Here is a 24547-nt window from a genome sequence, read left to right as displayed (position 1 = left end):
TGTCTACACGCTGTTCTTGTTTAGTAAGTATGGTGTAAACTCAACCTGGTGATAGAGATTTGTATTTGTAAAATTGATACGTATGCCTTTTTGTTAAGCAATAAAAAATACATATCTATAAAAATATCAATGCAAAAGCTGTTTTTACACATCCAATCAATTTGAAGTGAAAAATGCAAGCCATGCCCCTATAATTATATCCTATGAAATTCCTTGGAAATGTGTCAGAATACGGAAATAAAAAAGATTGCAACTTCCGGTTCATGGGGACTTTAAAGTTAAGTGTTTTGACATAAGAGACATGAAGCCAAAAATATTATGCTATATTTTAGAAAGTCTGTCTGTGAGAAAGTGATGTTTTATACAAAAAATAAATTGACCTAATGCCTCGTGATACTAGTATTCTTCAAAATATCTTCTTTTGTGTTTTGCAGAAGAAAGTAATTCCTACAGGTTTGAAATGCCCTGAGGGCGAGCAAAATGATGACCGAGTTTTCATTTTTGGCTAATTTTGAACTATCACTTTAAGACAAGCAAGAACATCTGGCAAAGGGGTCAGAAAAATAAACTAATAATAAATAAGTTGAATGAATTAAGCTGAATTATGAATTATTTTTCTTTTTCGTAATCCATTGGCAATTTTTTTCCCTGTTTTAAGGATAATTATTTAAAAAATAATTTCCCAGCAAAACAAGACAGTTCACCCCAAAATTTAAATTCATCCTCAAGTTGTTCCATACCTATATACATTTCTTTGTACTGATAAACACAGAGAAAGATATTCGGAAGAACACACCTTAAAAATAAAGGTGCTTAAATGGTTCTTCACAGCGATTTTTGGTTCCACAAAGAACCATTCAGTCATAGGTTCTACAAAGAGCCACCTCTCTCTTACCTTTTTTAATCTGAAGATCCTTTTTTGGAACAAATACACTTTTAGGTTCTTTGTATGTCAAAGGTTCTTCACGGAACCATTTAGACAAAAAAACTTTGTGAGGCAGAGTTCTCGGCCACTATTAACTACCATTATAGGAAAAATTGCTTTATAAATGTCTTTCTTCTGTAGAACATGAAAGAAGATATTTTGAAGAATGTAGGAAAGCAAACAGGTCTGGGGCTCCTTTCACTATTGTCATTTTTCCTACTATGGAAACTAATGGTGGCCAAAAATGGTTTGATTACGAGCATTCTTCCAAATATCTTTCTCTGAGTACTGATTCGGAACATCTCAAGGTTGAGTAAATGATGACAGAATTAACATTTTTGGGTGAACTGTCCCTTCAAGGTCACTTTTATTTTGCTTTTCAATCGAATGTATCCTGAATTTTTTTATATTTGTACTCGAATACAAGACAAACACTTTTTTTTGCGGTGTAACTGAAAGCATGACAGCAGCCAGCAAAGTTCACTCAACCATTTCAATAAATGTGAAACAATAAGAATAACCTTATACGGCTCAAATAAAATATGTCTGTGTAATTTGCCTTGTGCTGTATCGAGGGCGTCTACAAAAATTCATGGGTCCAGAAATAAATTGGGACACACCCAGTATCATGAAGACACCCTTCCAGAAAAATACCTGTGTTTCGTGAAAACTATATGACTCTAAGTCCACTCCTAGCCGAAATGACACGTAACTGAACTAGTGTTAGATTACAATTTATAAATGTGTATCACATATAACGGACCCCATTAACTTCAGGATGAAAAATTTAGGTAGTGGGATAATCCTAACACATAAAAAATCAAAAGAAGACATTTTTACCCCTTCAACACTGAGTGATACTCAGTACATCACAGGCACTATTATGTCATTTTAAATGTACAGTCAGTTCTCCTTTGTTTCCCAGTGCAAGTGTTTGTTATTTCACAAGCATGCCGTGTGAAATCAGTGATCGCCGCCGGCATGATTAAAAAATATACAATCATGTTACATTTGTGTTCATTTTCCAAGCAACAAATCAGTTCACACTTACACACTTTAAATCTCAATCGATGACTCATATTCGATTTATGCACATCCGCAGACAGAGTTTATATTTACAGTATATAAACAGTGCCTATACTGTACATATCCGCACAAACTCAAGGGCATTTTAACTTATTGCATTTACATTTGTGTACAGCTCAAGGTACTGAGGGAGTCGATCCTGCGCAAACACAAGCAAGCTAAACAGGTTCCGATGAAATATATACATTCTGTACATAGCCTTCGCCAAAAGTCAGTGCTACATAGGCAATATGGATATGTACAAGAATACTGAATTTACATAAATGATTCACCACAAATAGCTCAATGAACTGGGGACTGTATATTTACAGCTTCATGTGAGATTACTACATATTGTGCATTGTAAACAACGACATGCTAGCGACTGCAACAGATTTGCACACTGAAACGACTAACCGGCATGTAAAAGAAACTATTTGGAGTAAATATTTTGACGTCAGTGTGAGAAGTATAAGGAGACCGATGGAAAGCTACATGTTCTTAGATCTAAAACCCGGAAGGTCGCTTGGAGAGGAAGGTGCTGTCCACGGAGGCGAATGCACGGCGGGGAAAGCTAAGATTTCATTGTTTTTCGTTATTGGCCAGCGGTCCATTTCTAAAAGTTTCCGATACGGGTTATCAGGCACCATGAAACCGTCAGCCGTAACTGTGACGGTATGAGTATCTATTCGTGGCCATGAGAATCTCCCCAGAGGCAGCTGGGAAACGCTCCTTCTCTCTGTTGGCCATGAATCCTGAAAGAAAATTCAACAATTTGTTTCAGCAAATTATCAAGCCAGAAAAGACAGAGCTCAGATGGGAGTATGTTCATGACATCACCTCTACAGCGCTCCAGATCCGGCCTCTGGCTGCTTGCTGTGGTTGGATGGAGCTTGAGGGAGACCTCACATCTTCTGTCCAGTTATTCAGCCGTCCGTTGAGGGGTTGCGTGAACGCGTTTGTTTTATTGTTACTGTTGTTCGTCTGTGCTTGAGCGAGACCCATGGGCTGGTGAGGCGGGGGAGTGAATCGAGGAGGCATCGGGGAGGCACCTGATGGAGTTCCAGACCCTGTGAAACGTGTAAATAAGTTCTGTTAAACTCTGAGCCGATCCTTCCTATACGGATACTGCGCCACTAGGGGGCCCCCTTGAGTACATAATCAAAAACACTACTATCTAAACAAATTTCCGCACGTTAAAAAATAAATACGACGTCATGTTGTGTCAATAACATTTACACACTGCCTCCGATATTTTCGTCCGTCATTTAAAAATTCCGGGTGTGATCTATTTTGAGAGGCATTTTGACAATTCATAGACACCGTACATACAAGCGCCAAATACGAAAAAATGCATACGAAAATTTCTGAATGTATGTGCAAAGACCATTAGAGTCACAAAACAAGCTGTACAATGTCCACGCGGGTGTCAGCGATAATGCACACCTTCTAGATTTTGATATTTATTATAATAAACTTTCAGATAATATGTAAATATTGCTATATATTTCACTACTGTCAGTTTAATGGTTTTTGTCTTTCAGTTTTTATTCCTTTTAGTGTGTTAATTGATTTACAACTTTTTATTTCTTATAGTTTACATGTTTTTCTAAATTTAACTATGACAAGAGCCACTACAAAGGTTTGCTTAGGGCCCCCAGACGTCTAGGATCAGCACTGATTCAACTTATATATTGAATCTAGTTATTCTGAAATTAAAGGTAAAGGCCGATGTTATGCAGTGACAACTTTTGAAACATACGACATATACAGTATGTTGTCATCATCGCTGTCGAACTGAAAGTTTGTATCTCCAAAACGGTCACTTCAAAGAAATTGGAAAACCTGGGTTTTTAAAATATTTTAAAACACTGTGTTGTCAAAGTTGACAAGCTTTTTATACTACTTTTTACTGATTAAATATTTGGAAAACCTACAAACAAACATGAAGGTTGACCAATAGGAATGATTTTTGAAAAAAGAATACTTACTGCTGCCACGTTCTTTGCCCAGACACAAGCGTTTAAGTGTCGACCCTACAGAAAGAAAGCACAATTAGTCTTTGACAGTGAATGTACAGGCTTTTGTTAAAATATATAAAAGGTATAAATATTATCTAACACTAAGATACATTAGAGCGGAGCTATTTAAAGTTAAAATGATAAAACAAATGAAAGGTTAAATTCAGAATGTTGTTCACAGACAGATGACCAAAGGTGAATGGAAGGAATGAACGGGAAATTAATATTGATGAGCAACACAATAATAAAGTATTGAAAGTAAAAGAGAGAAAGAGCAGGACGTCATGAGACGGGTAATGATGGAAAGGAGAGAGATACAAACAGATGGATAGAGAAACAGGCCCACTGAGGAATCGAGCCCGTGGTTTACTGCTGGATTTATAGGTGACCTGTGCAGACGCCTGTGGAGAAGGTGGCCAACCTACAGACAGAGAAGAAAGAATAGGAGTCTTGAGCTTGATATGAAATACTCAAACATGCAGTATGTAAACAGTAAGAGTTTAATGAAGATTCATAACGTTTAATTGTTAAGCTGCAAAATGCTTATAAAATGTAATTCATTATTCTTTGTTAAAGTTAATGCCAACATTTTTTGTTTTAGTTCATTGTTGTCATTTATATATAAATATATTATTTACATTTACATTTAGGCATTTGGCAGACGCTTTTATCCAAAGCAGTTTACATTGCTTTATCCTATACATTTTACATAGGTATTTGCAATCCCCTGGGATCGAACCCACAACCTTGCGCTGTTAACGCAATGCTCTTACCACAGAATTACAGGAAAGCTTTACACAGACTTCTGTTTACAAATACAACTTTTAATGTGATGCAACCTTTCAGTACTGATATATTCTACATTTAAAGAATCTTTTCATTCATTCGCATTTCCATCCATCCATCCATCCATTTTCTACCGCTTAGCCGAACTACCTCGGGTCACGGAGAGCCTGCGCCTATCTCAGGAGTCATCGGGCATCAAGGCAGGATACACCCTGGATGGAGTGCCAACCCATCACAGGGCACACACACACACTCATTCACTCACGCACTCACACCCTACGGACAATTTTTCCAGAGATGCCAATCAACCTACCATGCATGTCTTTGGACCAGGGGAGGAAACCGGAGTACCCGGAGGAAACCCCCGAGGCACGGGGAGAACATGCAAACTCCACACACACAAGTCGGAAGTGGGAATCGAACCCCCAACTCTGGAGGTGTGAGGCGAACATGCTAACCACAAAGCCACCGTGCCCCCCTCATTCGCATTTCATTAAATATAAATAAATAAATGAAAGAATATATATACAAATAATTATTAATAATAATTCCACTACATATGATTACTATTTATTAGTGTAAATATAAAAATATATAATTATTTTCATAAATTAATTATTAAAAGTATAATATCGCTATGTAAAAATATTAATATAAGCCCTTTTTCTCAACCCATAATTAAGTTTCCAATTATCTAAACAAATAAATCACTAACAGAAATATCATTATTATTATTTGATATTCTGTTATATATTATTAATTATTATTCGTATATATATCAAATTAGTATAATGAATTTCATAAATTAAATAAAGTTATTTCATAAGTTAATTATTAAAATGATTAAATTGTTAAAAAATACTAATAAGTCAAAAAATACAAATATGATATTCTTAAACCTCTATTATTAAACCCATAATTACGTTCCTAATTACGTCAACGAATAAATGATTCATATAAATATCATTATTCTATTTACAATAATAAAGTAATATAATAAATATTCATATAGATATAAAATGATTATAAATAATTTAATAAAGTTCATCAATTAATTATGACAATTATTAGAAAATAATGAATACAACTGAAATAATATATATTGGCACTATTCTCAAACCCATATTTGAGTTCACGGATACGTTAACAAATATTTTCATTCAATAAAGTCAATTTTATCAGATCATTATCTTTTCTCATTATTATTATCAGGTAATGATCAGTTGATATTGACTCAAAGCAATGAATCAGTCATCATGTGGTGCAATGCAGAGAGAAAAGCAACAGCGATTTGTGAGCAAAATGCTCTCATTCCACCTTAGTGTAATACGGTCTGTGCAGCATTGCATAAAATCACACTGAATATTCTACAGACAGCCTCAACATGCATGCTGGGAAATGTAAGAATGAAGGTCACCTTGAGCGGGCAGGCAGCGTGGTCCCGACCCTTCACCCTGCGGGCCGGAGTAGATGTTATCAGAGGACAGAGATCCTTTCAGAGAGCAGGGCTGTTGGGTCTGAACCGGCTCGGATACAGAAGAGGGCAGAGTCCCCGTCCCGGTATATCCCCTGCCGTCAAACAGATTAGGAGCTTTGGCGGGCGAACCATTCAGGCTCAGAGCAGCTTCGGCTGACAATAAGAAAAATGACTTGTTATTAAGAAGATGGTATTGAAAACATCTTGGTCATTATTATTACTCCAGATCCAAAGCTACCAAGTTCTGACCAGTTTTTGTTAAATCGTTGCTTTTGCTGCCATCGCTGGTTTTAGATGCCACGTTTCTCAGCTGTTGTACAAGCGGACTGAGCAGTTTGCCAGCTTTCAGTTTGTGCTTGCTGGTTCTGCGTTTGCGTCCAGGAGGGGGCGCTGTGGACGAGATGTAAAGACCTGGCGGTGGCGGTTTTCCCAATCTGATATACAGAAGCTCGATTTCTTCTCTTTGGTGAGCCTCCAGTTCTGAAACCTCCTTCATATGCCTGAATACAAACAGGGCAAGTAAGAGAATTCCATTTAATATTAACATTTGTGTCTTTAAGATAAAGCCACACTTACTTTTCTCTCAGTCTCTGAAGTTCCCTCTTTACGTCTGAATCCTCCATTTCCGAGTCATTGTCACTGCTGACGCAGGATCCGTACACGCCCCCCTTTCTGCTCGGCGAATCAGAGCTCTGCACGCTGCTACTGCGCCCCGATCGTCTCAGAAACGCCACCGCTCTTTTCATGAGGTCACTTCCTCTCCTTTCTGAGCGTCCATGGCGGGAGGGGGTCGTGGGGGCCATTTTGGCAGGGCTGCTCTCGGCAGAGTCAGATGACATGAAGCGGGCGTGAACGGTGACGTCTGCTGAGATGGAGGTCTGTGTCCTCGGCAGGGAGTCTCTTTTGGTCAGGGGAGGTGGAGCGTCTAAATAAAAGTCAGGTGGGGCGGAATATCTGCTGGTCTGTTTCCTGCGTGTCACCTCGTCCTCTGCGCTCATCACTGAGAAACGTCCGACGGTGGTGGCTGAAATCTCTGGCTCCTCGTACATGGCACATTCTCCCAAATAGCCTCCAGGGTGCGCTGGAGACGCTGTGCTGCTCAAGCTACGCTGCTTATGCCCTTGACCCGACAGAATGTCTATGGTGCCCGGCATCATCTGAATCAATGAGAGCAAATCAATACCACACAAAATCAAGATATGGAACATCACAATGAATAGTTTGTAATTGTATCAAAAATAATAAAATAAAAAGTAAACATTCTCGGTAACATCAGAAATTTGTGAATTTAATAATCTTTACAATGAGAATTTAGAAGCAACATGTTAACAAATGTTAAAAGCATTCATGTGAACACTTGACAAAGTAAAAAAAAAATAGTAGGGAAATGGCATAAACTAAAACATATTATTAACGCAGATTCTTTATTAAAAACTATTATATATTGAATTTAATAATCACTTTTATTATTTAATTAATATTATAAAAATAAAATAGTTATAATTATTAATAATTATATTATTAAAAACAAGGGGTGTCATGATATACTGTGATATGACATCACAGTAGACAAAAGACTAAGATTGTGGTTTAACATTTAAGATTTGGTTTGTTTGTTTTTATTTGAAACCAAATAGGAAGTTAAACTGCAAATTTAAACCTAATGGTTGAGCTGCCAACATGCGTCCTGTATCAACATACATTTTTTTTTATTTTGTGCTTTTAATGTTTGAAAAAATAATTTTAATGTATTATATAAATTCATTTTCAGTGTAAGACCAATTCAATTGTTAGTACCAGATTGTTTTTAACCAAATAATTTGTCTCAATTTAAATTAAGATTTGTTTATTACATGTTGTTAGTTATCAAAATATAGAACTGTGAGCTGAGAGTATCACTTCACCCCTATGTTAAATGAATGATGTACTTTAAATCGACTTCTGGATCCAGAGCAGGATGTGGAGTGTGGCATCACATGTCTTCTTGACACAGTAACTGTTAAAAAAATGTGTAATATATAAATAAACGCTGTTTTGCAGATAAAGATGAATTTATATAAAGAGCTCCCGTCATACCTCCAACAGCAGAGTCACTGAGAGCACTTAAACTGTCAACACGCTCGGGTATCTGTGGCTAAAAGCAAAAGTAGACACAGCCTCATTATTAAAGGTATAGTTCACCCAAAAATTTAAGTTGAATCATTCCAAACCCGTGTGACTTTCTTTCTTCGGCAGAACACGAAAAAAAAGATATTTTGAAGAACGGTGGTAAGCGAACAATTTGAATTTCACTTTACGGACTCAAAACCACTCAGACATTTCTCAAAATATCTTCTTTTGTGTTCCATAGAAGCAACTTTACCTTTAGACTTACCAGCTGTTCTCCTGCTCTAAATCGTCCCTCTCCCATAAGACTGGGCGTGCTGTTTCCCGACCCTCCCACTGCGCTTTCTGGTCCCGATGGTGACTGGATATACTCCGTGCCAGATCCTGGAGTCTCTGCAGCACTCCCGGACGGGTACATGGGGGCGTATTCTTGATACAGTAAATTCCTCAGCTTCTCATCCAATGTCTTGATGGTGCTGTCAACAAACCCTCCTCTGCCACGCCCCTCTCCGTCCGATTCCCCAGGGACAAAGTGATGCTGTGAAGGGGCGGGGCTCTGGGGCAGGGAAGGTGCCTTGGGACCGGCCACAGCAGGCACGGGCTGCTGCAGCACCACAGGCTGCGGGGCACGCTCGATTCGACTTAACGTGATGGAGTGGAGTTGTTCGCGCGCAGACGTGGAGTCCTGCGACGGTGGAGGGGGTATCGCAGAAGACGACCGCTGTAGCCCACTGTTCACTTCGAGGGACAGTGGCATGACCAGGGGGCAGCAGGGTACTTCCTCCACCATGGAGACGGCACATGCAACCTCAGCCATCTGCTGAGCGGTGTGCATTGGGGACACGGAGCTTAATCTGGCACTCTGGGTGTCGTCCACAAAAAGAGAGCTGTGGTGATCCGGGCACGGTTGGGAGCGTTGGGCACTTAGGTGGGCGGGGCCTAGATTTGTCCCCTCCTCCGAATAGGTAGAGGTCTGCACATGCATTGCGGCCACTTGGGGAACAGGTGGAGTTTGGGAGAGGGGTGCTAAGGAAAGAGGGTCTGTAGTGGTCATAGACAGAGGGCTCCAAACCCCGTAAGGATCACTTCCTCCAGATGGGGGTGCTGTGGCACAGGCTTCTGAATCTGATGGAGGATAAACAACGAATCAATACACAATAAATGTATTTCTTCCATCTACATTTCCTTATAATCTGTATATTTCATACCAAGTGTCTCGATATACAAATTGGTATAATCTGACATTACCCATGGATGCAGAAGCAGATCCTGTGCTGGGTTCTGGACGCTGGGCTGAGGCCTTCTCTCCCCGCTGAGCAGTGGCCGTTCCATCCGTTATTGTTATTGTAGATGCAGATTGTGTGGACAGGCCACCGTCTGAGGATGCCTCATGACTGACAGCAGGTGCCTCCTCCACAGGACAGATGATGAACCATCTCTTACCTGTGTGCAAAACTGAGCAAAAGACATCAGCCTTTCATTCAGAAAAACAGATCTGTACATTCATGACGGGATAGTTCACCCAAAAATAAAAATCATGTCATTATTTATTCACTCTCATGGTGTTCAAAACCGGCATATGACTCGTTCTACCGTGGAACACTACAGAAGATAGTTTGAGAAATGTCTCAGTGCATTTGTGTCCATACAATGAAAGTCAATGGGGGCCAATATTGTTGGTTTACCAACAAACGTTTATGTTCTTCAGAAATCAAACAGATTTGGAATGACAAAGGGGTGAGAAAATTATGAAAGCATTCATTTTTGGTTGAACTATCCCTTGAAAAGTGTGTATTTTAATGCATGGAATTATAGAAGTGAATTTACCATTTTGTTGATAAACTGGCTGAGGAGCTCCGGGTTGCTGTCCCTTCAATCCCTGGAGAACAACACACAAAAATGTCCACATATCCACTGGTGTAATATTTTCTGATGCACGTGATGTGCCTTTCTGCATTACCTCTCCTCCTGTATCTTCAGAGGTTTGTCCTTGCAAATGACTTTTCCCTAGTTCTGATGTCTTCTCCCCATCCATTTCCTCGCTCAAAATGTCCTCTGCCTTGTCCACAATGTCTTTCAGCTGGTCTATAAATATTTCCTTTTCTATCGGTAGAATGAAACCATTCTCCACCTGAGATATTTTTGTAATAAAAATAAGAGGTCATTTTATAATGGCTCTTTGCTTTAAAAGACCAGTGTATAAAATGAAGCGGCATCTAGTGGTAAGGTTGCAAATTGCAAACAAACGGCTCACTCCACCTCTCCCCCCTCACTTTCGGAGCACTATGGTGGCTGACAAAGGGCTAAGATGTCACATCTTTCGAACATGAATAACCCTTACGTAACAACTATTCTTAGTATAATATTGGGTAATTCTCCCGGACAAGCACGTCCACGGCAAGGCGAAAGGATGTATGAAAAGAAGACACGCTTATCATCGAGAGTGGCTACGCTGCTTCAAGATTGGCTCTGCTGTGGGCCACTATCTACTCTTGCGATAGTGAGGGAAGTTGAGGTGTGTTTGTTCATGGCATTTCCGTAATGGATGTTATATAAACGATGGATATAACGCTGGATTTGGAGATCCGTTTGAAACTGATAGATGGAGCCGTCCCAGTGCTAAAAGATGCCTGACATGAACCGTAACGCGGTAAGTGAAACTAAGTCATATGTCTGTGTTTTGTCGGCAATGGATACGCACATGCTTTAGTTCCGCCCTCCCCGTGCATTAATTAATGTGATCAAACTAAAGACTCTACAGATATTTAAAGGGTACAATTAACATGAGATGTGCAGAAACTGAGTTACGGCCACTTTAAACAATAACTTATAACATCGCTTTACAAACTCACAATATAACTTTTTAAGTGGCGCTCAATGTACTTTAAATGTCAACTTTAATCTCACCATATAAGTGGCTATTTCTTCAGGTGCGTCTCCGTCTAGATCAAATTTGAAGGTCACCATTTTATGATTGTGAGTCTCCAGCTGGCATTCAACCATTTTGTCGCCCATATTACTAACCTGAGTGGATGAAATAAGGACGATGAAGCATTACATTTACATTTAGTCATTTAGCAGACGCTTTTATCCAAAGCGACTTACAAGTGGGGATTAAGACGTGATTGCACAACAAACAAATTGCAAAAATTCAAATTTGAGTTCTCACATTTAGCATGTTTAGCTTCGGCTTGTTTATTTTTTCTTGGCGCGAGCGTGTGCGAGTAGATTTGCGGTGGTGTTTTCTGGGTTTGCCGTCACCCTTTGCTCCACCGCCGGGCCCTTCGTAGGTGTCACTCATCTCTTTACCAGACCCTGCATCTTGATTTAAGCTTCACAAAACATAAGTGCATGCTAGTGTAAGTATATACTAGTGCAGTGTAGAAAATAATTTGAGAAGGAGGTTAGCGAAAAACTACACACCTGTCCATTACATAACAATGAAGTGGAATTGATACAGGTGCCTGGAATGAAACATTGTATTTTAATACATTAAAGATATAACTTGATGAATATACTGTATAATATGATCATATTTATGGATGTCACGGTCTAGTGTTACTAACTGGGTCTTACCTCAGTGTTGGCTTGAATTTGGATGGGTTCTAGTGTAGAGGGAACCGGGAATGATGTAGCGTCAGATATTTGTTGAGTCGTCGTGGGCACGCCGGTGATCTCAGGAACAGCACATCCCATCTGTATGCCAACAGGGGGCTCCATGGTCTCAGTTTGGATGGTGGTAAACCTCACATCTAACTGGCCGTCCTGTGGAGGAGACTGAATCCGAGACAGAATCATGTGAGCTGAGGCCAGAACCTGGGGATGCTCGTGGTGACCGTGCTCCTGTAAAAAAGTTTCAGTTTGTTTCAACTGTACGTCTCTTTCAAAAATATGAAATATTCCACATCAATGATTGCTATGGCAACGCACTACTGGACCAATCTTGATCGATGTGCCAGTACACTGCCCCTCTCAAAAGAATTGTTTATAATCATGTTAAATATACAGGATATAAAAATCAATCCTCGCATGTAGCAGGAAGGAAACCACAGCATTACCTCAACCACAGTCACAGGGATTTCAGGAATTGATGGGTCTTGCTGAGGGAGGGACAAGGAGGGCTGGGTTAGGAAAAGAGCGCGTTCTTGTGGTGGGACGGGGGAGTATATTTGCTCGGGAGGAACTGTGGGTGAGGACAGGGCCATAGCAAGCAGAGGTACAGAGGCGGGCACATTCAGAGGGGTGGACACGGGTGTACCCGCTCCAAGCACGCAGGGTACGTTGTGCATGGATACCACCGGAAGTGAAGCTGTGATGGGGCTCAGTGAATAGTAAGGCGAGACGGGAGGAGCATATGTAGGGCAGGGAGAAGAATAAGAGGCTGAGGAGAAAGAGACTGGCTCTGTCCCTGTCGGTGCGCCCCCTTCTGGCAAAAGAGTATAGGTCGAAGGAAACTAAAGAATCAAGAGCGGGATAGAAAAGAAAGTAAACAGCCAGAGGCGAAACATTTGCATGCAGAAGAACGAATTTCAGTCTCGCTAAAGAGTAGATTTGTTGTGATATTTTAGAAACAGGCATGAACTGACCTGTGTGGTGATCTGCAGGGGCTGGAGAAGTGCAGCCGTCTGAATATTCAGCCGTGGCTGTGGAGGCAGACCGCTTACGCTGAGGACTGAAGACCCCGATTGTAAAACATGCTGTGGAATAGAAGCGTCTGAATGTCCCGGCACGAGGGGCTGAAAAGTCTGGAAAATACAAAATGCATATAAAAACTGATAATACAAGCAGAACTGTTCAGGAGGACATCCCTAAATCACACTGGTAATCAAATCTTTTTATCTCCAAATACATATATAAATACTTATTTCAATGACTTTTCTGAATCTTAGGAATTCGACCATGTAATGGTTTAATTTAGCATATTTTTATTCATCATTTAATATTAGCAGGGTTGCCAGGTCCCCTTCAATTCCGCAATAAATTCCTACGTTTTGTAAAACTATAGTGCATTTTGTTTATATAGTATGATTTGTTTGTTTATGTAGTATGATTACTACTATACAGTCATTTTCATGAAGAAATTGTATAAAGCAGTTAGTTATGCAAGTGAAAGCTTTCCCGTAGCTCAGTGGTAAGAGCAATGCGTTAACAAGGTTGTTGGTTCGATCCCATGGGATTGCAAATGCCTTGGATAAAAGCGTCTGCCAGATGCCTAAATGTAAATGTAAATGAAATATTTTGAGTTTGTGTCACAGGGCATGTTTTGATATGTCATTGAGCAGGATTTGATATGCAGATTTGGCAACCCTGGATATTCGCGCATGATTGAAAAGCGTTATCTATGAAACTAAAAACTTGCAGGAGAGGTTTGAGATTTTGACAGAAGGTTTATCAGGTCGTGTCTACCTGAGGTGGGAAAGCTTCGGGATGGAAATAGAGGTGAAACTGAGAGAAATACAAACACAAGGTCAAAAAACTAAATTAAACTACCAAACGTATACTGTGTTTGCACACAGACAGGGCTGGAAATAGGGGGAACTCAGGGGGACTGTGTTCAAGGAGTAAAGATTCCAGTTTGAAATGTCAAAGATTTCCGTCTTTGTTGATTTTAAAGCCAAACTATATGGAAATACATAAACACTGATACATATAAATAGTGGGATTTTCAGCATCTCCAGTTTACATACCTATAAATAGTAAATTAAGAAAAATTGTAAATCATTTTCGTCTCCTAATTTTTCCACCACTGTACATGTCCCAAGTAAAGTCCCCCCAGTTGAGCTCGGCCATTTCCACCACTGGCATGGTTTCCCATCTACATTAATACAGTAGACGGTATAAAATATGATCCTAAATCCTCTTTAGTCTAATATCTCTGTCCAACACTCTTACCTCCTGTGTCAGTGGTACGGCGGTCTGGTTTTGCTGTGTTACGAGGTTTGCAGAGGGCACGCTCTGTTGATTCAGACGAGTTTGTGGCAGAGGAGTCGCTGGAGCGGAGACCGTCTTAGATGAAACCACTTGTGCAGAAGGCTGAAAACACAAATAGGCCTTTTAACAGCTGACAGCCTTCGAGATATTAGGTGGACGGCACTTCCAACGCCACATGCTGTGATCTGACAGGTCAATTATCAGGTATTTATGGGGAGAAAATGCACAACATCACAGCAGTGATTTGCTCCACACACAGGGGATGACAGAGGGAGTGGAGCGCACGCGGGGTGACAGGGATAATAAGCAGCTTTGCGGCAGCAGTCATTTATTGTACTGTCAGCTCGTGGTGGCATTCTCTAACAACCTTTCAAGAGACCGCGGCCTGTCTCTCTGAAACACTCCCATTACTTATTCACTAGGGGTAAGCAGATTCTAGATTTCTTTGCCAGGCTCATAGCTATTCTACTTCACGTCACCTACCACAAGACCTGGTCCAGCTTCCCTTTCCTTGACAGAGAAAGAGTCCGTGTCATGATGTGATAGAGGGACACACAAAGCGTCTGTGCTTCGGGCATGACGTATGGCATCTATGTGGTCCTTCAGCACGGGGGAGCTGGTTCGACGACTGATGATATGATGCAAACAGCGATGGAGGTGAGACAAATCGGTACTTAAACTGGGAGAATGTGGACCATGTGCAAATGGGTAGGGTGGATCAACTGGGGATGATATGGACATGTGTCTTGTTGAGGTGTGGACTGGTGATGGTGTAAATATGTGGAGAGGTGATGGCGTGTTTTGGCTTTTGTGGACTGGAGAGGGAGGGGTGATCTGAACTGGTATCGAACTGGGTTTGCTTTCGGGAACAGAATATAGAGATGCGTTTTGCAAAGCTTTTAGAAGTTCACATGTATGTGAGCTTGAACCTGGATGAATCAGGAATGATGGTTTCGGGGAGGAAACAGGAGAGATAGAAGGTGAAGGAACGCGAGCTAAAGACCCTCCTGACTTTACACCGAGCAACAGTGCCACACAGGCCTGGCAGTAATGTGGATGGACTTCTGAGTTTCTTCTGAATGACTTCGTAGGAGACGTAGAATGATTTTTCATCTGCCCTGATTGTAAACTCTCAGTTTCAGGAACATCATTTGTTTCCGGTTCATCTGTCTTATAAAATGATGGAGACCCTGTGAAGGCACTTGCTTCAGGATTGTTACGGCTATAAGTCTGAAGCAGCCCTTCTAAGAAATCCTGGAGGTCAGTTCTCTTCCGTAACGAGTGGATGATTGAAGCGCTGCAACGTCTGGTCCCAGGCATGCTTTCAGAAAATGGCGAGCCGCAGGAAACACTGGCATATCGCTGCACATTCAGCCAGATTTGAGAAAAAACATTTTAGACAGTCGTCATAACAATTGACCTTGGGACGAAAGGAATGGGACAGTTCACTCGAAAATGGAAATTGCGTCTTCATTTACTCACCCAAAGTTGTTATAATTATACTACATAGATGTCTTTGTTCTGTTGAAAACAGAGAAAGATATTTGGAAGAATGCTTATAACCAGCCACCATTGACTTCCATAGTGAGAAAGAATTATTTGTTCTGTTTAACACAAAAGAATGTAGGAAGGAAACAGCTCTGGGACACTTTTAACTACAATTGTAATTTTTCCTACTATGGTAGTCAATGTGGGCCAAAAACTATTTGGTTAGAAGCATTCTTCCAAATATCTTTCATCACAACAACGATATGTACACAGATATGGAACAAAGATCAGTAAATGATGACAGCATTTTCATTTTTGGGTGAACTGTCTCCTCAAGGATTCCTTCGGAAAAGGTTATTTTTTTTCTGCAGTACACGAGAGAGGATATTTTGAAAAACCTTCGCGACCAGCAACATAGGCTCCCAGACCTCCCCAAAATATCTTCTCTTGTGTTCCACAGAAGAAGAGTCATACATGTTTTGAACAAACAAGGGTGAATAAAATAAATCTTTTTTATTTTGGGGTGACCTATCTCTTTAAGATATAGAGGTGATGCAAGTGACGTCACTTTCCCTCGCGAACAAACCAAACAAACTCCCTCGAGTGGCAAAACACTGGCTGCTTACAATATCAGGTAATGCAATTCCGCGCATCCAAGGACACCAGGTTCCTTTAAATGTCATAAGGATCCCCCTGGAGTCCAACTGCTTTTAATTTCGGCAAATAATTGCGTATTTTAGTCCTGGTTTCTTTGCCTCTCCTATTGAAGGCAGCCATTTTGCTGAGTGTTTACCACTCAAGGGAACTTGGCTGTGAAGGGGGCATGTGCCAAGGTGACATCAATGCATACCCATTGGTCTGGTTTTGTTTGCTTTTTCTTAAGTTAAAAACATGAAACTTACAGGTGTCTGCTGGTAGGATGTTTGGTGCATGTTTACTGGAGGTTGCCTTAGCTGATGGGGTCCTTGAGGCATTAAACCGGGCATCTGCGCTTGTGCCATCTGCTGCAGCGGAGCACCGGGGTGTTGCTGGATTCCCTGGAGCTGGTGGGGGCTTGGCTGTTGTTGGGTCCCTTGGAGTAGCTGGCCTATGGTTTGTTGCGGGAGCCCTTGGTGCATTTGTACAACAGGTTGTTGTTGGTGTGCAGTGGATGGCTGTTGGGCCAGGAGCTGTGCTGGAGGGCTTACGATCCTTTGAGCAGTGGAGATGAGCTCGGAAAGAGACTGCTGGGAAGTATTATCTTGGCCTGTTATCATCGATGACTCTGCACTGGTTTCTGCTGCAATTGTTGGGACGCATGAAGTGCATTTAAAAAAAGAGATTCAATAAATACAGTATCTGAACCTGGTATGTTTTAAAAAGGAAACGTTTGTCCTCACGTGTAGCTGTAGTCCCACTGACCGGGCCCCTGCAGACCAGACTGATAGGTTCACTCTGCAGCTCCTCTGTTTCCAGTCCGCCCGCTGGTAGCCCTGTGGAGGGCGCCTGAAGGAGATTCTGCGTCTCTGTTTTGGTTACGATCTTGTCCGTTTGTTCATCGCTGCCCGAGACGATTCTCTGCCGTCTCCATTTTATGAGAGCCACACGGTCCCGGATAGACTTGCTGATAACCTTCACATCGCTATCCAAAAAGAAGCCAGAATCTACCTGCAGTGAATAAACCATTGAAGAGTTTTTACATAGATTTATTTGATTAAAACAGGTTGGGTTTAATATATTCATGCATATGTCGAAGGAGGATAGAAGAAGCATCAGTCTTTAATGTTGTTTTAACTGGAAAGTGGCACTTTCGCGTTTTCAAATTTCTATAACATTTGGTCTCATTTTGTTTACCATCTCTTGGGCGACTGTTTCCGAGACTTCTGTTTCCAGGTCAAAGGTGAATTCGATAGCACCGCTGTCTTTATACTTTCCCTTGAGTTTCTTGGCGTCTTCAACCCAAAGCCTTAGAGCGATGGGAGATTTCGTCCCATCGTCCTCTTCAGCCAGCTCTACACGAACACCCGTGTCTTCTGCGAAGAACGCATGGTTCAATAAATCCTTGATGGAGTATCTGTTGGCAAAGACAGAGACGGTTAGACCTTCTAAAATGGTTAACTAACAACATTATTTTTCATGTCAAGAGAAACAAGACAACCGATCACCCGAGGACAGCTTTTAGGACAAGACCATGTTTGCTGGAATTATAATCATAAAAAATAGGAGAACAAATGAAGAAGAAAAATATATAAAAATTCAAGTGTTTTTTGATGTGCAGAATATGCTGTGAGATATTTGACTGATTGACAGTCTGTGCATGCTGATGCAAGCATGGACTAACAGACCGAACAACCAAGGAAGAATGTTTAGAGGACAGATGTTACGCGTTTGATAAGGGGTGACGTAAGGAATACCTTTTCGGGTCCAAGCACTGTTTTCTCATATGACATATTTAAGCGAAACATGTATTAACTCATATCATACACTACAGTCACCTGGCTCTCCGCATCTCCGATATCAATATTTGAATAAATTATGAAAAATAAATTGACAACTGGCCATGTGGGATTTCTTTATGAAGATTAAGGTAAGGTTTTCTGATAGTTTTATAGCTATACATAAGTGTAGATTATCATTATTTGTTGTTTGCCCATAGCATCTTATTGGGCGTTTGGACCCGGAAGCGGCATATGAACTTCCATCTACGGTCAGGCTTAACAAACAGATTAGCATTTAATCTTCTCTTTGTTCTTTCAGAGATCATGTTACTGCCAAGGGAATTTACTGTAAAGGTTATTGGTTAAATAAACCCACAGACTTCCAGGAAAAGCTGTGTGCTCAAACTACATGTGCTGCGTGTGACAGGAGCAGAGGCCTTTGACCTTTACGGTCATGTGACCGGAGGTTGTTCAGCAGAGAAACTCACCGTTCCTCCCATCGATGGCGTATACACTCCCCAATGATTTCTTTGATTTCTGGAACGCTAACCTTGGTGAAACTAGCTGGCTTTACTCCCTGTGCGATAAATCACACACACAATCCAACACACACACAAACACTCATTGAAAAGGACATTAGGGCTTAATGGCATTTACAAAACATCACACAAACGCACAGAAACAATATAACTATCACATCTTCAACTAAAGCTCAATGTGGAACCACAAAAATGTCTTGTTTGTTTTGACTTACGCTGGTGACTTTGCGGTAGATTTGTGCGGCGTTCTGGCACTCTGAATACGGATACTCAGATGTTGCCATTTCCAACATACACATGCCGAATGCATACACATCCACGGCTTCGTCGTAATGTTCTTCATACATCTCAGGGGCCATAAACTCAGGAGTTCCTGATAGAGAAAGAGTGAAAATCCACAATGATTTAAACTTGCTTCAAATTTCACAATCTATACATTCTCCTATAAAGCCAAACTTTAGCTGGGGCAGCTGGGGTGGCATTCTATTATAAATTTGTGGTCTTTCTCTGTAATTTGACAGTTTTTGACTGTATTTCAAAAGTAGACTGTTCGCCAAAAAATACCAGAAATATACAGCAAAATAAAACTTTTTTTTCCATAAAATTACGTTTTCTTGTAAATTTGCGGTATTTTAAAGCTTTTTTACTGTTTTTCAAAAATCATGATGGTCACCTATTACACTTTTGGCAAAGGAAGTTCTCTTCAGTGTAGCCAGGCCGAGATCACCAATCTTGACTGAGCCCGTAGGGCCAGTGATGAAGATGTTGTCGCACTTCAGGTCCCGGTGGATGATGGGAGGGGTCCTCGTATGGAGGAAGTGCAGACCTTTCAAAATCTGTCTGCACCAGCTCCGCAAAACCTTTGACTTCATTACCTTGAAGCGCTTCAGATAGCTGCATACAAAAATGATTCAGGGTGAAGGGAAGTCAAATAGGCAATATTTGTGTCATGTTGCATGTTGTCAGTGACTCACGTCTTTAATGTTCCAGACGTCATCAGTTCGGTGACTAAAACGATGCACTTCTTTCCTTTAAGAGGAGATTCCCAGAAGTCGTAGAAGCGCACGATGTTCGGATGCTGGAGGCCTTTCAGCATCTCCGCCTCCTCTTTAAACCTCTGACGCTCTGCTTTGGACAGCTTTCGATCCTGAGGTAGCATTGAAGAAGAAAGAAAGAAAAATAAATGACCAGGGTAAGAAATGGTGATCCATGCAAATGCTAAGACACGTATTATAGTTTTTCTGGGTGGCCATGTGGAGGTTGGCAGAATATTGTAAAAACAATATGATTTTGATCATGCAAAAAGTCAAGATCAAAGGCGGACGAGAGATAAAAATCAAATACAAGCTTCCATTGTCAAAGCAAATTGAGGCAACGTGAGAGGAAACATATGCAGACATCTGAAACAGAGGCATGTGTGATTCACATCTTCTAGCTCTTTGATTCGAAGCACAATAGAGAAAACATATGAAAACAATACACTGAATTAAATAAAATGACTCACTCTTTCATTCTTTATTAGGATCTGTCAGATAAACCAAATAGAAATCTTGTGAATATATTGAAGTGGCACAACAGCAAAGCAGAAATACAAAGCCATTAAAGACAGAGTTGTTGCTTGTCCATGTTGAGTTGTGTTACTATGATCAGAGAGCTCTGACCAAATCAATGTCTTGGCATCTGCTTTGCTTCTGTTGTTAAATCTACTAAACGCTGACGGGGGATATCTGTATCATCTCTGTCCCTGAGGACCAAACGATCGGTCCAATAAAGCCTCTGAGATTCACACCCACACTGCATCTGAAACCTCACATGAACTCCATGACACGCAGAAATCTCCTCACATTCATTCCTAATCTGACATCAAATTTGCAGAAGATCTAAATCGTAGACGTTGATAATAATTTGGACGCTTTTTACAAAGACGATGAGCAAAAATACTACTGAGAGAAAGATTAGATAGAAAGAGCCGTCCTGCCAAACTGAGTCTGACTTAAATATTTATTTTTCTGTTCATATTAAGTATATTTAGTTTGCCCTTTATTGTGTATTCTTTTCAGTCTTTGACATTTAATGTTTGATAAATTACCCTTCTACCCCATCTTCTTAACAAAAGAATTTAAATGATTTCATTTTACCCCAAAGTAAACATATCCATAAATACCTTGAATCTTGATTCGTAAAGCACTCTATAAAAAATTTCTATTAGACACTTTTTATTCATCACACAGGCAATTTCTCATATGTAGAGAGGAACAGTACTGTATAGTTCTCTAATATCCTAATTGGTTTAAATACTATACCCGTCTTTTATTTAAGTGTCATTGCATTTCTATCATAATTATTTTTTTATACAAACACTCAGACAGAGATTTTTTTACAGGAACTTCTAAAAAGGTTATTGCTCGGGGCGTGGCGCTATGGGTTTTACCAATAGACTCCATCAAAGATAACAGAAGGCTTGAAAACACTGATTTGGTCAGGGCTGATGAGGGAAATGCAGGATGGTTGATCTACAGTATGAAACAGTCTGAAGAGGAATATCTGTCTCCAGAGAGCTTTTGTTTGATGCGAGGGAAGCAATAGTTCCTTATCCACTGCCTTGTTTGCCTCGCCTGACCTGTATCTCTCTGTTTTCCTTGCTCTCTCTCTCTCTCTCTCCCCTCGTTGCAGATTTGGGATGCTTTGTCAGCCTTTTATAGCTCGCTGAATCCTATAAGCACAACAGCCTAACCATACAGTACAGTAGGTGATGATCTATTTGCTCTCTTTCGTGTGATCCTAAGAATTATGAAGCAGGATAAATCTAAATCAAAATGGCCTGCATGTACCCCAATGTATCAAATTAAAAAAAAAAGATAAATGTCGAGCAGACTGACACAGCATCAGGACTCCAGGGATCATAACTGCCTTGTCATGGCTAGAAACAAAGATGTGAGGTAAGATGTGTGGTGGACTCCGGTACACAATGAGGGTCGGAGCTATGATACTGTAAAGATCAAATGTAAGATAACGTAACTAAGGGAACTTGCACTGTTGCATCATTTCAGCAGGTATAAGATCACATGATCAGACTCAATCACATGACCTCCAGTGCAGGAGGGACTGATCCTTTAAGGATTTGCAATGCAGCTCTGTGTTTGTGTTTATACCAGACGGACGTTTCTAAATGACAAATTCATTATTAGTAAACACTGATTGTAAATAATAAACCTTTTGATATTTGAATTGCAGTTGTTATCCTGTCAATGATTTCCAAGCAAACATGAATAACACTTAACTGTCCAAATATAAATGTAATATTCCTTATAAATAGTCAGGCAGATGTTCATAGGGGGCGATTCAGCCTCTGCTTTACAATAAATGATGTTAGGATGAGGCCACATCAAATGATGGGATCTGAAACATTTCGGAATGATAAAGCAATCGATCAGAACGCTTAAATATAAAGACAAGTGATGCATTACACAGAGGATTGACATTTACAGTAGGCTACTTGTAGATCATGGATACAGTACAGATTCAGGGCCTGGCCGAGTCAACAATTATGCATAACTGTAAGTAGGCTAGGCCTATAAAGAGGAGTATATCAATTAAGGAGATGTGTCATTTATTTTGTTTTTGTTATGTTAAACGATGATTTGAAATACACCGCAGGTCTTTCTTCAAGGAAACTAACTATTTGAAGAGTTGATAGACCTGTAAAAGTGCAATAATTCAACGAATTGAAGTTGTGGCTCAGATGAAACACACATGTATATGTGGTAGATGCATTTTTCTTACCTGAAGTTCACACCATGCCACCTCCACCCAAGTCTCAGTGTCAAGACCCTTATAGACCGTTTTGAAGGACCCTCTGCCCAGCTCTATATCAAACTTCAGAAAGCGTCCACCTGGAGAGGTGGAAACCGCCTTCATCCCGGCATCCTCTCATTGTCATTCTCGTCGCTTCCAGCCTTCTCCACAGTCCTGTCCAGTTCAGCATCTTGCTTTTGCTGTGCCTCGCTGGCCTCTGGCTCTCTGCAGTAGTTCTCGTTCACATCTTGCCTATGTTCGACTTGACTCTCCGCGTTCGCGCTCTTTCGGATGCGTGTGCTCCGCGGATGCGCGTTTTTGATCGGACTGCTGCTGCTGTCGCACTCCGACGCGTCGAGTTCTTGATCCTCCGACTCGGAGAACCACAAACTTCTGCGTATAAACCTCTGCCGAACCATCCCCCGGTAATCCGATAGGGGGTATGCGGTAGGGTCGCTGGCCCCTCGGTGTGCTGTAGCTGCGGGGTCCACTTGAGTGGAATGTTCGTGACCATTTTCATAAATCACAGTCTTTTTGGAGGGGAGGCCCGGAGGCTGCTGTTCAGAACCTGATCCAGTCAGGTTTTCCATGATCCGTGAATATCAGGACACTTATCTGTGACATTCAGTCGTCTCCATGGTCCTCCTTGAACGGATGCACCTGCAACGCCAGTTTGTACTGACGCAGTTTGGCATCATTTAATGACTGACTGCAAAACTCTTTAACATATAATAGCTAAAGGTATTCTGATGCCATTCGTATAAAGGTTAGTCCAAAAAACAAAACTAGAAGTACGAAATGCGCAAGAGCATCTCCAATTTCAAGCACGAGGCAAGCTCCTTAAACTCCAGCGCATTGTACATTACCATCACAAATCCATTCGTCAAATGCACTTTATTAGCTGAGTAATAAATATGATGTGTTCAGAGTCAAATCGTTATCAACATGTCTTTCTTACTCACCGTGTTGGGGGGTTGACAAAGGTTGTCATGGTGTCTAATCCGTCATAAAAGTGCGAAGTGCGCAGCTTTCTCCTGCTAAAATCGCTCCGAATGGCCCGCACTGAATTTGAAATGAAATAATGCGATACCTCTCATAAAACCTCCACTTTCAACAGAAAGCCGCAAATCGGTCTATAAACCCCCTGTCAATACATGTCAACGTGTGCAAACGACATAAAAGCCGGTGCCGAAGCGTTGATCAGATTATTTGCCCACTGCGGCAACGCTTTCCTCATCTCGGATAATACACCTCCTCCCCAAAGGTTCCGCGCTCCTAATGTGACAGTTGCGCAGGCTTTCACACTGAGTTTCGTGCACTTGTAAAACGGACATCATTTAGCGCCTAGCAACGATGTGTGTCCAATAAAATATGTTTTTAGGCGGCACCCTTATCTTCCTTTGCGCAGGTCGTCACGGGCCCCATGGACCGCCGGGTCCGCCCAAACCGATACGTGACGTGACCGAGAGCTCGGTTGAAGGACGGAACAGGGCGCATCGCTGCACTAATTCCACATATATAGAGATACCGGCAGATATATATCGTATTATATATGCACGAGTCATATGTCTGTGAAAATGAAGTTGAATTTACTATACGATATCAGTCTTTTTCCGGTGCGCACCGTGTTTCTGCACTTGGGATGCGCGTGACTCGGTTAAGAGCGCTAAATATTTAATGCGATGAATGAATTTTGTATGACGATGCTTTTTCATACTCTCCCCTCCTCTTCTCTGTTCCTCTTTTCCTGAAAGAAACCGTACCACCTACTGGAGAGATATGTGATATCGGCAATGAGATTTATACCGCGCATGCAACATCTATTCATGCAGAAAATGCATTTGGTGCTCCGTTCAGATTGACAGTAAACGTGCTGGTGTTCGATAATACAATATACATGTGTATTGTTTCAAATAGTTATTAACAGTTGTGTTCTTTTACATATAATCGGTGTGATAAGTTGTATACATTTTATTTATTTAAATTATTTTATTTTG

At 40.9% G+C, this 24547-nt stretch overlaps 1 protein-coding gene across 1 annotated transcript; it reads right to left on the bottom strand.

Moving 5' to 3' along the window:
* Nucleotides 1-1456: 1456 nt before the first annotated feature.
* wnk2 (WNK lysine deficient protein kinase 2) lies at nt 1457-24139 on the bottom strand. The gene is given in 30 exon segments (XM_056734729.1): nt 1457-2745; nt 2831-3060; nt 3982-4026; nt 4334-4432; nt 6215-6427; nt 6524-6774; nt 6851-7431; nt 8203-8270; nt 8351-8408; nt 8649-9505; nt 9629-9835; nt 10208-10259; nt 10341-10511; nt 11288-11404; nt 11550-11712; nt 11804-11844; nt 11957-12223; nt 12439-12834; nt 12967-13125; nt 13787-13825; nt 14273-14413; nt 16702-17078; nt 17179-17446; nt 17633-17852; nt 18705-18793; nt 18971-19128; nt 19429-19649; nt 19730-19902; nt 22539-22688; nt 22691-24139. Coding segments are annotated over 30 exon segments (6525 nt in total). The 5' UTR covers nt 23141-24139; the 3' UTR covers nt 1457-2481.
* Nucleotides 24140-24547: the final 408 nt, after the last annotated feature.

The sequence above is a fragment of the Triplophysa dalaica genome, chromosome 21 (genome assembly GCF_015846415.1).
Source record: "Triplophysa dalaica isolate WHDGS20190420 chromosome 21, ASM1584641v1, whole genome shotgun sequence".
Taxonomy (NCBI): Eukaryota; Metazoa; Chordata; class Actinopteri; order Cypriniformes; family Nemacheilidae; genus Triplophysa; species Triplophysa dalaica.
Note: the sequence above shows the minus strand (reverse complement) of the source record. Positions and strands in the feature narration are given on the sequence as shown.